The sequence below is a fragment of the Glycine max genome, chromosome 11 (assembly GCF_000004515.6).
Source record: "Glycine max cultivar Williams 82 chromosome 11, Glycine_max_v4.0, whole genome shotgun sequence".
Taxonomy (NCBI): domain Eukaryota; kingdom Viridiplantae; phylum Streptophyta; class Magnoliopsida; order Fabales; family Fabaceae; genus Glycine; species Glycine max.
In genome coordinates, this window is record NC_038247.2 from 12,077,297 (window position 1) to 12,091,144 (window position 13,848).

The 13,848-nt window shown below is 31.1% G+C and overlaps 2 protein-coding genes across 2 annotated transcripts; one reads left to right on the forward strand and one right to left on the reverse strand.

Moving 5' to 3' along the window:
* Positions 1-12,512, forward strand: LOC100801687 (protein RETICULATA-RELATED 4, chloroplastic). Its single transcript, XM_003538015.5, has 9 exons — positions 1-318; positions 486-848; positions 7,872-7,940; positions 8,984-9,115; positions 9,592-9,645; positions 9,723-9,767; positions 10,761-10,900; positions 12,006-12,131; positions 12,241-12,512. The coding sequence occupies exons 1-9, from the start codon at positions 1-3 to the stop codon at positions 12,287-12,289; spliced, it is 1,296 nt and encodes a 431-aa protein (XP_003538063.2). The 3' UTR covers positions 12,290-12,512.
* On the reverse strand, positions 1,573-7,558 carry LOC102666872 (transmembrane protein 87A). The gene is made up of 7 exons (XM_026127611.2): positions 7,311-7,558; positions 5,826-6,970; positions 5,436-5,497; positions 5,074-5,173; positions 3,992-4,202; positions 3,113-3,173; positions 1,573-2,972 (listed from the first exon to the last, which is right to left on the reverse strand). Exon 2 carries the CDS (start codon positions 6,808-6,810, stop codon positions 5,962-5,964), a length of 849 nt encoding a protein of 282 aa, XP_025983396.2. The 5' UTR covers positions 6,811-6,970; positions 7,311-7,558; the 3' UTR covers positions 1,573-2,972; positions 3,113-3,173; positions 3,992-4,202; positions 5,074-5,173; positions 5,436-5,497; positions 5,826-5,961.
* Positions 12,513-13,848: the final 1,336 nt, after the last annotated feature.

The following is a 13,848-nucleotide window of genomic DNA, read 5'->3' on the forward strand; positions in this document are numbered from 1 at the left end:
ATGAATATAGTGAAGTACGCAGCTTATCAACTACCTTATCATCTCTCACGCCTCTCCCTCCATTCTTTAACAGTCACCAACTTCTTTCTCTCTCTCTCTCTCCCTCGCACACAAATGGCCTTAGCTTCCTTCTCCAATCTCTCCACACAACACTTGTTCTCTCACTACAACCACCCCTCTCTACAAACCTGCACCATCACAATCCCCCATGGAACTCTCATCTTCTTCCCTTCCAAGCTCAAACATTGCACTTTCATCACGTCCACCGCTCATTTCTTCCCCACTACAGTCACAGCCATCTCCAGGGTTGGTCCTAGGGTAATACAACTAAAGCTCAAAGCCCACCAACAAAAAAAAAAATACTATTAGTTTTATAAAACAAAAAACCCCATATATGTTGACAAGAAGTGTATGTATGTTGGTAAAAAAGACCTACTAAATCTCTCACATTTAAAGTAAAATATTTTTCTTAAATTTTGCTTTAGATCGGGCCGCCCTTGGCCATCTCCTCAGCTGGGGATGGTGGCAGGTCGTCGGGGAGAGGCGGCGGCGGCGAAAGTGGCGGCGGCGGTGATGAAGAGGAGGAGGAGAGGGACCGCAATCGGGAAGAGGTGATGGTGGCGCTGGCGGAGGCTGGCAGGTCGCTGGAGAGTTTCCCGGAGGATTTGGCGGCGGCGGTTACGGCAGGGAGGGTGCCGGGTTCGATAGTGCGGAGGTTGTTCCAGTTGGAGGAATCAGCTGTGTTGGGGTGGTTGCTCAAGTTCGGAGGCTTCAGGGAAAGGTTGCTGGCAGATGATTTGTTCTTAGCTAAGCTTCTCATCGAGTGTGTTGTTATCATCTTCACCAAGGTTTTCCTTTCATCCAACTTTTTTTTTTTTTTTAATGAATAAAGTCATTATATTTTAGGATAAAATATATTTTTTTTGTCTTTTTAAGTTTTTCAAAATCATTTTAGTCCTTCTTTTATTTTTCATTTTTAAAAATTTTATGATTTTAATTCTCTTATTTTTTTAATTTAGATATTTCGTTGTTTACTTTTAAAAATTTACTAATCTTAGTTTTTTTTTCAATTTTAGATTTAATTATATATTTTTTAATTATTTTTTCTTTAATAAATTAAATTTATTTGCAGTTAAATAATTTTAAAAAACATTTTATTGTATGAATAATAAATAAACACGTATTAATCAACATTTATAAAATACATGAATAAACATTTAAAAATTGATCAAATGATTGATTTTTTAAATGATAGATTTTTTAAAATTAGTGAGAGATATATGTAATATCTCAATTGAAAAATAAGATACTAAAATTATAAAAATTTTAAAAATAAAAGATAAAATATTTTAATTAAAAAATTAAGGATTAAAATTACAGATTTAAGAAAATAAAAATACCTATTTTATGTTTAATTACTCTTTATATTTTACTGTAATGGAAAATAGACTGGTTGTAATTAATTTGTTTTTTCTCAGAAAAAATTATCAGTGCATTAATTCTCCTTTTGGACGGGGGAGGGAAAAAAATGCGCTAATGCATGTTACTTTTTTTTTTTTTTCTTTTTCTTGTCGTTTGTGCATTCCCGTGTTTATTTCCATTTGCAATTATGTTGCATGATCTCCTTGAAAGCCTCTAAAATATTTTAGTTTTATGAACTTCTGACCAGAAAATCAGCCACGCACATCCAAATGCAATGATGACATATACTTAGCTTATAGTTTTCACATCCCGAAATTAGTCTATTAACATTTAAGATAATTCTGTGATTTTTTTTTCTACTGGTTAAATGTTTTAAGATTTTTTTCCAGATAAATTTAACTTGCTTTCATCTCTAAAATTTAAACCGTTATTTAAGCATCAAATGGTCTAAATGAGTTGGTTGAACATGATACTTAAAGATTCTAAAATGATTTTGCCAAAAAATCGTTTTAGAAATTATACATTCTAAAGATTTTTAAGAGAACTATCTTAAAATATTTTTAAAAAAATATATTTTTTAAAAAAATTAAAGATTATAAGACAATTTTGACAAAATCATCTTAGAATGTCTTTTCTAAAAATTAAAAATTATTTTCTTTATTTTAAAAAATAAGATGATATTTGTAATTTTAAAGAAAAATGAAAAGTATTAATTATCAATAAAACATGTATAATATGTTATTTTAGTATATTGGAAACTAATCAAACAATCATATAGCCTATCTTGTTGCTACCAGCCATATAGTTATAAAAATAACTAAGCTTGTTTCTTATTGCTGCCATGCTTGTGCATCAACAGCAACGCCACTTCTCTCTTCCTCTCTCTTATACCTAAAATCGCATAATTTCAACACAAATTTCAGCTTGAAAAAATCAGTAAGAGAGCACAGGATCCCAAGTTCAGTTAATAACTACCCTTCAAGTTGACAGGAGAAGCAGTCATTCCAAATACATATGGCTTGTTCTCTTTGGGGAACTTGTGAATTTATAGAAAAACAATTTGCCTACAACTTGTATCAACTAATGACAGTAAAAATTGCAGAAACAAATACCAATACAACTTTAAATAAGAGAAGACTGATCTTGAGTGAATATTTTTGAGTGCTAAATACATACTCAATTAAATCATATATATAAACAAAGATAGTTAATACAGAGCAAAGTTTACAAAAAGACTTGGTAGTAGAGATATAAGTCACTAGTGACATTACCTAATAGCTTAAGCTTTAGGAGAGTAGGTCTGACTGTAACTACCAATAAAATGTTTCTATATCATGTGCAACATCAAGCGATCAAATTCTCAATTACAATGTTAGTCTAGTAATTATCATGGGGATAAAAATAAAAAAAGAAAAAGGGGAAACAAAAATGTTTTTATATATTTAAATGAAAAAAAAAAATAGTTACGAAACTGAGATAGTTGTTAATTAGAGAAAAGATACCTGGATTCCCTGGTAGGTTTCTTTTCTTCTTAGCAGGTGGTTGTGAATCTGAGAATTTAAATGCATACCAATGATAAAAAAAATTATACCAGCAAAAGGTAACAGAAAAATAACAGTGAAAAGATGCTAGCTATACTCAGAATAAAATCTTCAAGAAAAAACAAAATACAGTTTTCAAACGGTCAAACCTGAATATATCTGCATGTCACAAGCAATAGTGAGCAAGAACATCTTCTGATGGCCAATTGTCTGCAGAAGACATCATGAATTTATAAGCATACACTGAAAATAAAAATTCTAGAATTAATATTCAGAAATAATGAATGAACTGAAATGATAACTCGAAACAATTTCATAACAAATATTTACATCACCAAATTAATGCATGAACTGAAATGAATGTGATTGATTAATTATTGGTTTGGATTTGCACTTATTTATATAGCCTGGCTAGTTGTGTTTACCTTGATGTTTCCAATCAACATAGTGACAAGAAGAAGGCACTGGTCAACACAATGATGTTGAAAACTACTTCTAGCCATTCGGTTGTACTTTCTAGGTTTCCAAAAGTGCTTATCACATCAACAAAGATAGGATTTAGACTTTAGAGTAATCATGAACAAGAATAAATATCAAAGTTTAAATAATACTAATGATAAGAAAATCTCATGCTGTAGAAACGCATAGCCTTTCAAGTTTTTTTCCGGATTGGCTTGCTATATCCTTCCTTAATTATTTCTTTCTTGCTTTGCTCTTTCTCTCTCTTTAATTTTATAGAGAATTATATAATAGTTAATAATTGTAAGTGAAAAATTTGTTAGGATCAAAATTTAGATATTATGCATCAGGTCATGAGTTTTAATTTATAGCATGCATAAGGTAACCCCAATGTGATTATAGTACAAAAATAATTGCAGCTGCAAAAGATGAATATATATGAAGAGAAAATTTCAAAAAGAAGATATATATTTCATGCATGCCAAATATATATAAGCACGACAAATGAAAAACACCATCAAAAGAATACAAGACTTTAAACATATGTAAAATCAAGAAAACGAAGGTACCTGAGAGTCATTAGGCCCCAGAAGATAGGGAAAAATATCTTTTCCAATTGATTAGCGTTTGTGACAAACTGAACAACCCATCTATAAGCTCCATAATTGTTGTTGTCAGGACCATTTAGGCATGTGTGTCTCACTTCCCTCTTCTCTGCCCAAGCTAACCTTACCCTGTCATATCCTCATGCAATACTCTAGTTGTCCGCTCCATATCCACCTACCATGTATAAAAGAAAATGTCATTATTTAGATTCATTGTCCTAATGAAAATAAAACAAATTTTCTAATTTCTATTTATTAAATTTAAATTAAAAAAGAAAGATGAATTGAGAGAAAGCAAAAAAGATTCAACTATTTATAAGAATAATCCAATGATTTCTAAAACAAGCATTTCAATTCCATCAATAAATTCGATAAATTGTTCATTGAAAAAGCATAAGACAAAATATCTAGTATCTAGAGTAAAACAGACTTGCTTGTATACAAAATACACTGTGCTCTATATTCCTTTATGGAAGTGGATTATTCTAGTGCTGCATGAATTTCACAGTTTTAGAATAATTCAAAGCAATAAAAAGAGCTTACAATCATATGTCTCTTGACCAAGCAATCTTTTACTCTTTGGAGCAAATCCTCACACTCCTCATAAAACCAAAATCACATAATCTCAAACCAAAAAAATTAAGGCAGAATAATACAGATACGGAAAGCAGAAAGTTCTTGAAAATGATAATATCATTGAGCATCACGACAGATATAATAATAAAAAAAAATGAACACCTTACCTTTATTTGTATGGCCCCTTGAGTACCTAACATATGATTAACATCAGGGGATCCTAATTTTTAAAGCACTATTGTATGCATAGACAAACATTACTCTAAAGTCAGGATTAGAAGTAGCACAAGCAGCACTAATGACCAGGAACATCCAATGACTATACATTACATTATTACATACCATCCATCAGCTTTTGTGCTCTTCAGTATTTGGACAGGTATGCACTTAAAACAAATCATAATCATTTCATAGTCAAGAACTAATAAAATGCAAGAGTAAAAAGACATTAGACATACTTGGTTACTTACGTGTCAACAGGGCAGAGCAACATATACATTCATCTCTCTCGGAACTTTTGAAGACTCTCCTTATGACACACTCCAAAGGAAGGTTGTTGGAAGGATCAACCTGTAAAAAAATGTAATTGAAATTCTAAAGATGAATATAATCATAACACACTTCTAAACCTAAATAATAATAATAATAATAATAATAATAATAATAATAATAATAATAATAATAATAATAATAATAATAATAATAATAATAAAAGTAAGGTAGTAGTAATAGAATAAAAAAAGAAAAAGAAAAGAAAAAACTAAATAGAAAGAGAAAACAAAAGAAAGGAAACTTTTTGAGGAAAAAAATTAAGGAGAGGGTGAAAGCATGCATTTTTAAAATCCAAGCACTCTGCTGGCGCTCATTGAAAGGATCTGCAGCTTTGAAGTATACCTGTAAAAGAAAAATTAGCAGTGATTACAACCCAGATAACAAATTGAAAGGCAAAAGCAATATGACAACAAATTTCCATGAAAAAACAACATTTCATAACAATTTAAAGTTAAATAGTGATAAAAAAATTCTACAACAATTAAATGGAAGCCAAAGTGACAAACACAATCAAAACCAGAAATTTTTTCTTTTTCTTCACTTGTTTTGCAACAATGCAATATCCAAACAGTGAAATATGGATATAAGTTTTTTTTGTGTGGATAAAACATCAATTTCAGTTGTTCATTACAAGAAGTACATGTTATTCAAACACAATTATAAGCCTTACCTCATATCCTATCCAAGCAACTGAGGAGATCACTGTTACTGCTAATGCATTTGAGAACTTCCTATATATATCCAACTTAACATATTGAGAATTGCTAAGCATTTAAGAAAGCATATTGAGAAAATCACACACAAAATCAAACATATTGAGAAAACAAGATAGTAAGAGATTCAAAATAGGGAAAATATAGCTGCTGGAAAATAATAGGAATTTGAGGAAAAGATACTTGTAACTGCTCCAGTGTTCTTGAAAGAGATGTAAAAATCCATAATATCAAAAATGCATTTAAGAAAGCATCAGGAAGAACTAGGAGTCTTGCCCTTCCTGACACATCATTGATGGTCCCCACATATTCAGTAATATTCAGTAACTCGGATGCTAGAAAGTAAGTTATTCCAAGTAAAAGAACCTTTGATGTAAGACCACCCAAAGTGGGTCGCACAACACCATAACCCATTGAAACAGAGAGAATAAGAAGTCGTGATATTGATTTTTTTATAGCCCCAACAGTGACAACCCATGTTGTGAGCACAATAGGTCTCATTCCAGTATTGTTGAAATTCACATACTCAAAATACCAGAGAATCATCTCAAACAATCCAAGAGCAATGACAGTTATGATACAGTGCTGAAGTTGCAGTACATCATCCCAAAATCTCACATATTGAAAAAACCAAATGATGTTAAGGCAAACATAAGGGTTTTTCCATGCTGTCTTCCCACTCATTAGTGGGGCCATCCTACTAGGTAAATACGCATAAGGGTTTTTCCATGCTGTCTTCCCACTCATTACTATGCCCTTGAGCTTGGGTTCACAAGCTACAAAAAACAAATTATACATTCCAGTCTTTGTGATAGAAACTTTCTGAGAATTTAGACTTGCAGTTTTAGATCTGCCTTTGAATTGTACATCTAAAATGACTGCCCAATTAATGTTTGTTGCAAAAGGTCTCCTAATAATCTCCCATTGCTTACAAACTCTCATCTTAGCTAAATCAGAACTGCAACAAATTTCCCGTTGTCCACCATAAGCAGAACCACCTATATCATTACGATCAACAGCCTCAAAAATTATGATGTGTAATGACACCGAACCGCGTGCCTTAGTTGAAGCTTTGGTTCTCCTGAAGGTTATATTCTCGAATCTATCCCTCCCCAAAGAAAAAAGTCAGAGTTGTGTGGTATATTTGACACATAATCAAAGATGATGTAAGAGATATAAATTATTAAATTTAACTCTAGTCCATCAATTAGTGTAGTTTCTCGCTGTCTCATTTTTAAACCATTGAGTCCATATTTTATTTTCCCTCCTACTTCATCGGAGTTCACGAATCCAGATAAATCAGGCATAAGTAATCCACGGATTTTGCATTTTAGGTTCCACATTAAGTCAAAATGAAGCAATGTAAAGAGTTTAAAGACGAATCGAACACTCTCGCAGTTGGAAGAAAGAGAGAGAGAGAGAGAGAGAGAGAGAGAGGTTACCGGATGTAGGAACGACCATCGTCGTGGATGGAATTGGCTTGGGAAGCGACGATGCCTTCGCTGCCGCCGGCGAGGAGGTAGGAATTGCCAAGTTCTCTGAAAGGTTCATGATCATAGATGTGGATGGATGCGAAGGTGGTGGAAGGGAAGTCTAGGAGTGTGAGGAGGAATTTTAGGGTTTCGAAAGGGCACTTTGTGTGTGTAGGGTTGAGTGACGGGGAAGTGGAACAGGCGCGCCTAATTAAAAATGAAAAATATTTTAAGATGGTTTTTATAAAACTATCATAAAAATGTTATATTTATTTATAAAAATGCAACCGTATTTCTTTTTAAGTAGGTTTTTCATCAACTACCTTGAAGACATTTTTTACCGTGTCAATATCATAATTTAAGATGATATTATGAATTAATCAAGGCCTTCGAAAACATGGTTTGAGATTTTCACCTATCACCTAACAAATAAAATATAATTTCCATTACTTAATCAGTGTCTTTTAGCTGAGCATCTATCATACAAATATTCATCAATCTGTAATGAATAATATCCTGTGTGCTTTTCAGGCTGCTGCAGAATTGGAGCGCCGTAAAGAAAAATTCACTAAGGAGCTGAATTTTGTTGTTGCTAATGTGGTATGCTTATCAACAAGATCTTTTTTCGATTCTGTAGTTATTTACCACTAGATGTTATTCAAGATTTTATAATTTGGTGTTACGAGAAATGCTAGTAAAATCCTCTATAACATATTCTTTTAAATATATTTTTATGTGATTGATTAAAATTGATTGAAAATAGATTGAAAATAATAAAATGAGAGAAAATCATTAAATAAGATAATTCATAAAATTTATTATTTTTAATAAATTTTAACTAATTAATAAGAAAGAGTCTATTTTTAGAAGAGTGTATCAATTATTCCTAACATTTCTCTTGATCTCCTAGTTATAAAGACCTTTTATCCTCTGTTTAGAAACATATCCTTTTAGTTCCTACTCTGCATCACTTTTAATCTGTTTTAGTTCTCATTTTAGAAATTAAAAGGGATTAAAATGATATGTGTAGGAATTATAAAAGATTAAAACTGGTACGTGCAAGAATTTAAAGGAAATATTTTTTGTAACTATCAAATGAGTGATTAAACATATTTTTAAGGGAATAAGGATTATGGGCTGATAGTATAAAAAGTTTTATATAATCATTCAATCATAATTCATTTGTATAATAAATTTGTTAATTTTTAAAATAATTATCTTAAAGTAATTCAAACGAAAATATATAATTAGAAGAAGATATAAAATAATTATCTTTTAATGTGTCAGCTCTATCTTTTCTACTAATGTGCCGAGTTTGTGAACTACACTTGATGCCTTAGCTAGGTTTCCAATTCGCATATATAGATCAACAAAATGGTAGAATCATATTATTCAAACAAACATTAGGTGGTAAAAAATATTGATTTAATAATTTATCTATTTATGCCTACTCGATAGAAAGCCAATCCACATGTTGTTTACTATTCATCCCTAGAAGCTGTCTGGTCACTAATCATATTTTAATCAGCTCTGTGGACTCTGATGAACTCAATTTGTATGTTGTCCACACACACATATTATATATATATATATATATATATATATACGGGAACCGCCTAATTCAGTTTTTAAATTTATCTTAGGTAACAGGCATTGTAACAGGTTTTGTGCTTGTGTGGTTTCCTGCACCCACTATTTCTCTCAAACCTCCTCTTGCAGTCAGTGCTGGGCCCATTGCTAAATTATTCTATGGTTGTCCTGATAATGCTTTTCAGGTTAACACTCTGCCTTTCTTCATTTCTTCTTTCTTTATTTTATAATTGCTTTAAATATGTTTGATATCTTTAATATATATATATATATATATATATATATATATATATATATATATATATATATATTATTTTGAATTCTTGATAATATTTTTTGTTATTTTGAATTCCTAATATATTAAAAATTTTATTTTAAGTCCCGGTTATTGGTTTAAATGATAACGTGATACAATTAAGAGCTGTTTCAATATATATTAGTTGTTGAGATGGTGTCACATGATTACTTAACTGATGATTAAGATTCAAAATAAAACTTTTAATATATCAATTATTGAAAATAAGAAATTTTTTTATCAAGGACTAAAAAAACCTAAAACTTATTTAATCATTTTAATTTTAGTTATAATTGTTACCGTGATTAAGTAAACAAAAAAAATATGTTACGGTGGATCATGACTAGAAGTTGATAATCTCTACAGGTGGCTTTACCTGGAACATCGTATACCCTTCTACAAAGAATAGGTGCTATAGTGGTATGTGTTGGATCATTTAAAGCAAGTCACATAATTTTTTCCCAATAAAATGAGGATCATCTCCATCTCTTATGCAGCGGAACGGCGCAAAGCTATTTGTAGTTGGCACCGGTGCTTCATTGGTAAATTAACATTATTTGTTTACAAAAATACCCTTTTTGCTTGTTATAGGATTTTGGCAAATTCTTAAAAATTTCTCCACCACTTTGAAACTTGCTCTTGGTCCTTAAAATTGGAATTCTGCTGATCTTCGAAATATACAGGAAAAAAAATTAGGCTAGCCTTTAACGATAAAATATAAATTTAAGTTTTAAGGTTTTCAATTAAAATGTGATGTCAAATTCACTTATATGATTGTCTATAGTTCATTGGTGTAAACCTCATCAATGTTATAATCTCCCTTAGTTGCACAACAATTATCAAAGTGGATGGTTCTACTTTATGACCGTCGACTCAAACGAGTATATAATGGAGTTGGCGAGATCCATAGACATAGAAATTTCTTGTATTGAAAGTCTTCCTGATGAATGAGTCCATGCACGGAGGTTAGACGATTTGTCCCATGGTCGTGGCTTGATGGAGAGCGTGGCAGTGCAAGGTATTCATGTTGGCAGCAATGGAAAGATGGGTCGGGGTAGCTGCGGTTAATCTCTAAGGGCCACCATTGGATACTCGTGGATTAAAAATGATTTGCATTTGACGGAGAGACTATCATGGGAAATAGACTCACATTTGAGGGAGAGATTGTTAAAGTACAAGTGTGAGGTAAAGCCCTACATCGGATGGAAAGAAAAATTGAGTACCACATAAATGAGAATAAGATCCATAAATCCGAACTTTAAAATTTTAAGTTAAAATATGATATCAAATATACTTATGTGATTTCTTATGGTCCATAGTTGTAAATTTCCCTAGTGTTATAAGCCCCACAACAATAAGTTCATATGTGAAGTTCAATATGCAAAATAATATAAAAAAGTTGAACTTGAGATTTATCATCAGCCTGCTTTGTCTATAATTTGAATTGAACATATGAATGTCTGTAAAAATTAAAACAAATAATCAGAATATCCATGTATCCGTATGTAGCGTGACCGGTGGAAATGCCTTTTCAGGTTGGCATAGGTATAACAAATGCATTGATCAATGTACAGAAGGCTGTTAATAAAACATTTACTGCCGAGGCTGAGAATTTACCTATAATATCAACCAGTGTAGCATTTGGAGTTTACATGGTTGTAATTAGCAACCTCAGGTATTCCATTTACATAACTAACTACAATAATTGTGTCTTATCCTCATCTTTCTACTAATTTTGTAGTATTCTTTGAGTATTTGATATCCCATCAAAAGAACAAAAGTTGTGAATAGATGAATTGATTGTACTCCAAGTTACTTTCATGTGTTAATTGAGTATCTAAATCGTGTGGTTTATTAATAAGGTGTGACATGATTGGTAGATAATTTTGTTCCTTCAACACATGATCATGGGTTTGATCCCTGGCTACTCGTGTGTATGAAAAAATATTTGTTGAGAGAAATCAACCCTTTAAATAGATCTCAGTAACTTGGGAAATTAGTTATTGACTTTCACCTAAGGAGGAATACCTTGTACACCAAAAAAGAAAACTAGTGTGGGTTTTCCTAGATAAAACACATGATATTTTGAAAGACTCACTTTTTGGGTTAGGCATCCAGACTTTAGGAATGAAATACCCTGCACTGCTATGATTTTTTTGTTTTTGGAATGCATATGTTTTTTTTTTGTTGATTAGGAGTGCATTTGAAATCGATGAAAATTGCAATTGTTACCTAAAAGGAAGTTTGTAATGCTATACAAAGCATTATTTGAAACATGTTGTTATTTTTTATTTATCTTAGGGAAATGTCCACCCACCTTGTTTGGTAAATGAAGTAATTTATTGGTGTAATTAAGTGTTTAATTTGTCCCTCAATATTTTATATCTTTTTACAAAATGATTTGTTTGGAGGAAAAAAATTAATTTAGCCTAATTTATTAAACAACGAACTAGATTACAACAAGAAGGTTAACAAAATTATAGATATTTTTCTGATACTAACAATGGGATTACAGAAAATCCTTTAATGCTAGGATCAAGTACAAAAACCCACTTGACAATGAAGAGAGACTAGTAAATACTGTTCCAAAATATCTTTCAGCTGGAAAAGCTAGTGATTTTAATGGTGTCATTACTTTGCAAGTAGAAAAAATTATGCACTAGTGGTATCCTGTCACAGTTGCAAAATTTGTAGATAATGAGGATCTCTATTAGAAAAAAAAAATTTTAAATATATTTTTAATCCTTAACAATCTCTTAAGGATTTGTCTTTGTGATCAGGTACCAAGTACTTGCAGGAATTATTGAACAACGGATTCTAGAACCACTACTACACCGAAACAAGCTTATACTAACCGCAACATACTTTACCATTAGAACTGCCAATACCTACTGGGGTTCGCTATTGTAAGATATTGATTTAGCTCAATTTTTCTCTATTCATATGCACCATAACTCCATAAGCATTCTCTTTCTTTTCAGTCCTATTCATTATTTTTTACACATTTGTGAGTAGGTGGGTGGATTTTGCTCGATGGGTTGGAGTCCAGAAGATAAAGGATTGAACATTATTTTTTGCCATACTGCAAACCTTAAACTAATTCTCCATTGTTATTAGAATTTGACAGGAGAGACTGAAAATCTAATGCCAGGTGTCAATTAAAACTTGACGTGTTGATACGTTAACATTGACGTGTAGGATCGAATTTCCTGAATCCAGCTCCAAGTCAAAGTATCATACATTTATATTTTACAAGGACAAAAAACATATTTGAAATTTTACTGAGACATATTCGAACCATTTCAATATTTATGGGGATAGAAAACATATTTTAGCCATCTATAACCCATATTCCCAGAATATAAAAATTGAATTTTATGGATTTGTAAATTTTTTATTCCCAATTGTATTTATACTTTTTTATTCAATTTTTCTCCATTAATTACCCTAATTAAGGATCTACAAACCACAAATATAAAAAATTGAAGTGACATTATAACTTTAAATAAATATTTGAATATATTAGTAATTAATTGTTAATAATTTGTTATATTAAAAATCTATTAAAAAAATCAAGTAATTAATATAAAATGATTTACATTGGAAGAAGCAGAAAAATGGTTTATAAACTGATTTACGTGTGCTATGTATTTATTATTGGGAGATATATAAAATAATTTAACTTAAACTAAATTATATCCTGTTATTAAACTTGCAACAGACCAATTCACTACTACAAAAGTGACATTCAACACCGGTTCTAAAATACATTTAAAGACGGTTTACGGTTGTGGAATCGTCTTTGAAGCCAATGACATTGAAAGTGTTGATGAACGATAATGGTTATGTAAAAAACTGTCTTAAAAAAATGTGAGCTAAGAATCGTCTTAGAATGTGACTGTTCTAAGACGGTTCTTAGCTAAGAACTGTCTTAAAATGTGATTGTTCTAAGACGATTTGTAATTGTTCTAAGATGATTCTTAATTAAGAACCGTCTTACAATTTATTTTTGAATTTTTTACATTTTTATTTTTAGCCATACCATTATTTTTTTTCATTTTCCTTATCAGTTACCACTACATCTTTCTATGCACTTAAATCTTATTCCTGGGGGAACCACAATTTGTGTATGCGTGAAACATATACCTTATCCCAATTCACAATAACATATACCTTATCCTAATTCACAATATACATGGTCTGTTTAAATGTTAAAGGCATTAAAACACACATGAATCACTTTACCGAAAAAAACTAACATACCATTGTAGAAGAAATAAACATATCATCAAAGGCTCGTCCTTTATATAATTATTAAGAAAAAATAGGGCTAATAACCAATTTACCATTCTAGAAGAAAAAACATATCAGCAAAGACTCGTCCCATTGATAACTAGATATTCTAGAAGACATGTTTTCAAATACAGAATCAACAGATAGAAAAAGTTCGATAAAATGCCATTGATTTGAACCCATAAAGGTAATTAAATTCAATGATAAAATAAAGTTCATTTGAATAAGAATTCAAGTACCTCAAAATCCATACTCACGATCTCATGACTCCCTATGTCGCTTGACCAAAACTGAGAAATGACTAGTTCCAATGTTTGACCCTAAAGGCAA

What these genes read in the sequence shown, in the direction of transcription:
- LOC100801687 (XM_003538015.5), top strand. Translation starts at nt 1, where the DNA reads ATGAATATAGTGAAGTACGCAGCTTATCAACTACCTTATCATCTCTCA. An exon ending in TCTCCAGGGTTGGTCCTAGG is followed by an intron (nt 319 to 485) that starts GTAATACAACTA and finishes ATTTTGCTTTAG; the next exon opens with ATCGGGCCGCCCTTGGCCAT. An exon ending in TTGGCACCGGTGCTTCATTG is followed by an intron (nt 9,768 to 10,760) that starts GTAAATTAACAT and finishes ATGCCTTTTCAG; the next exon opens with GTTGGCATAGGTATAACAAA.
- LOC102666872 (XM_026127611.2), bottom strand. Translation starts at nt 6,810, where the DNA reads ATGAGAGTTTGTAAGCAATGGGAGATTATTAGGAGACCTTTTGCAACA.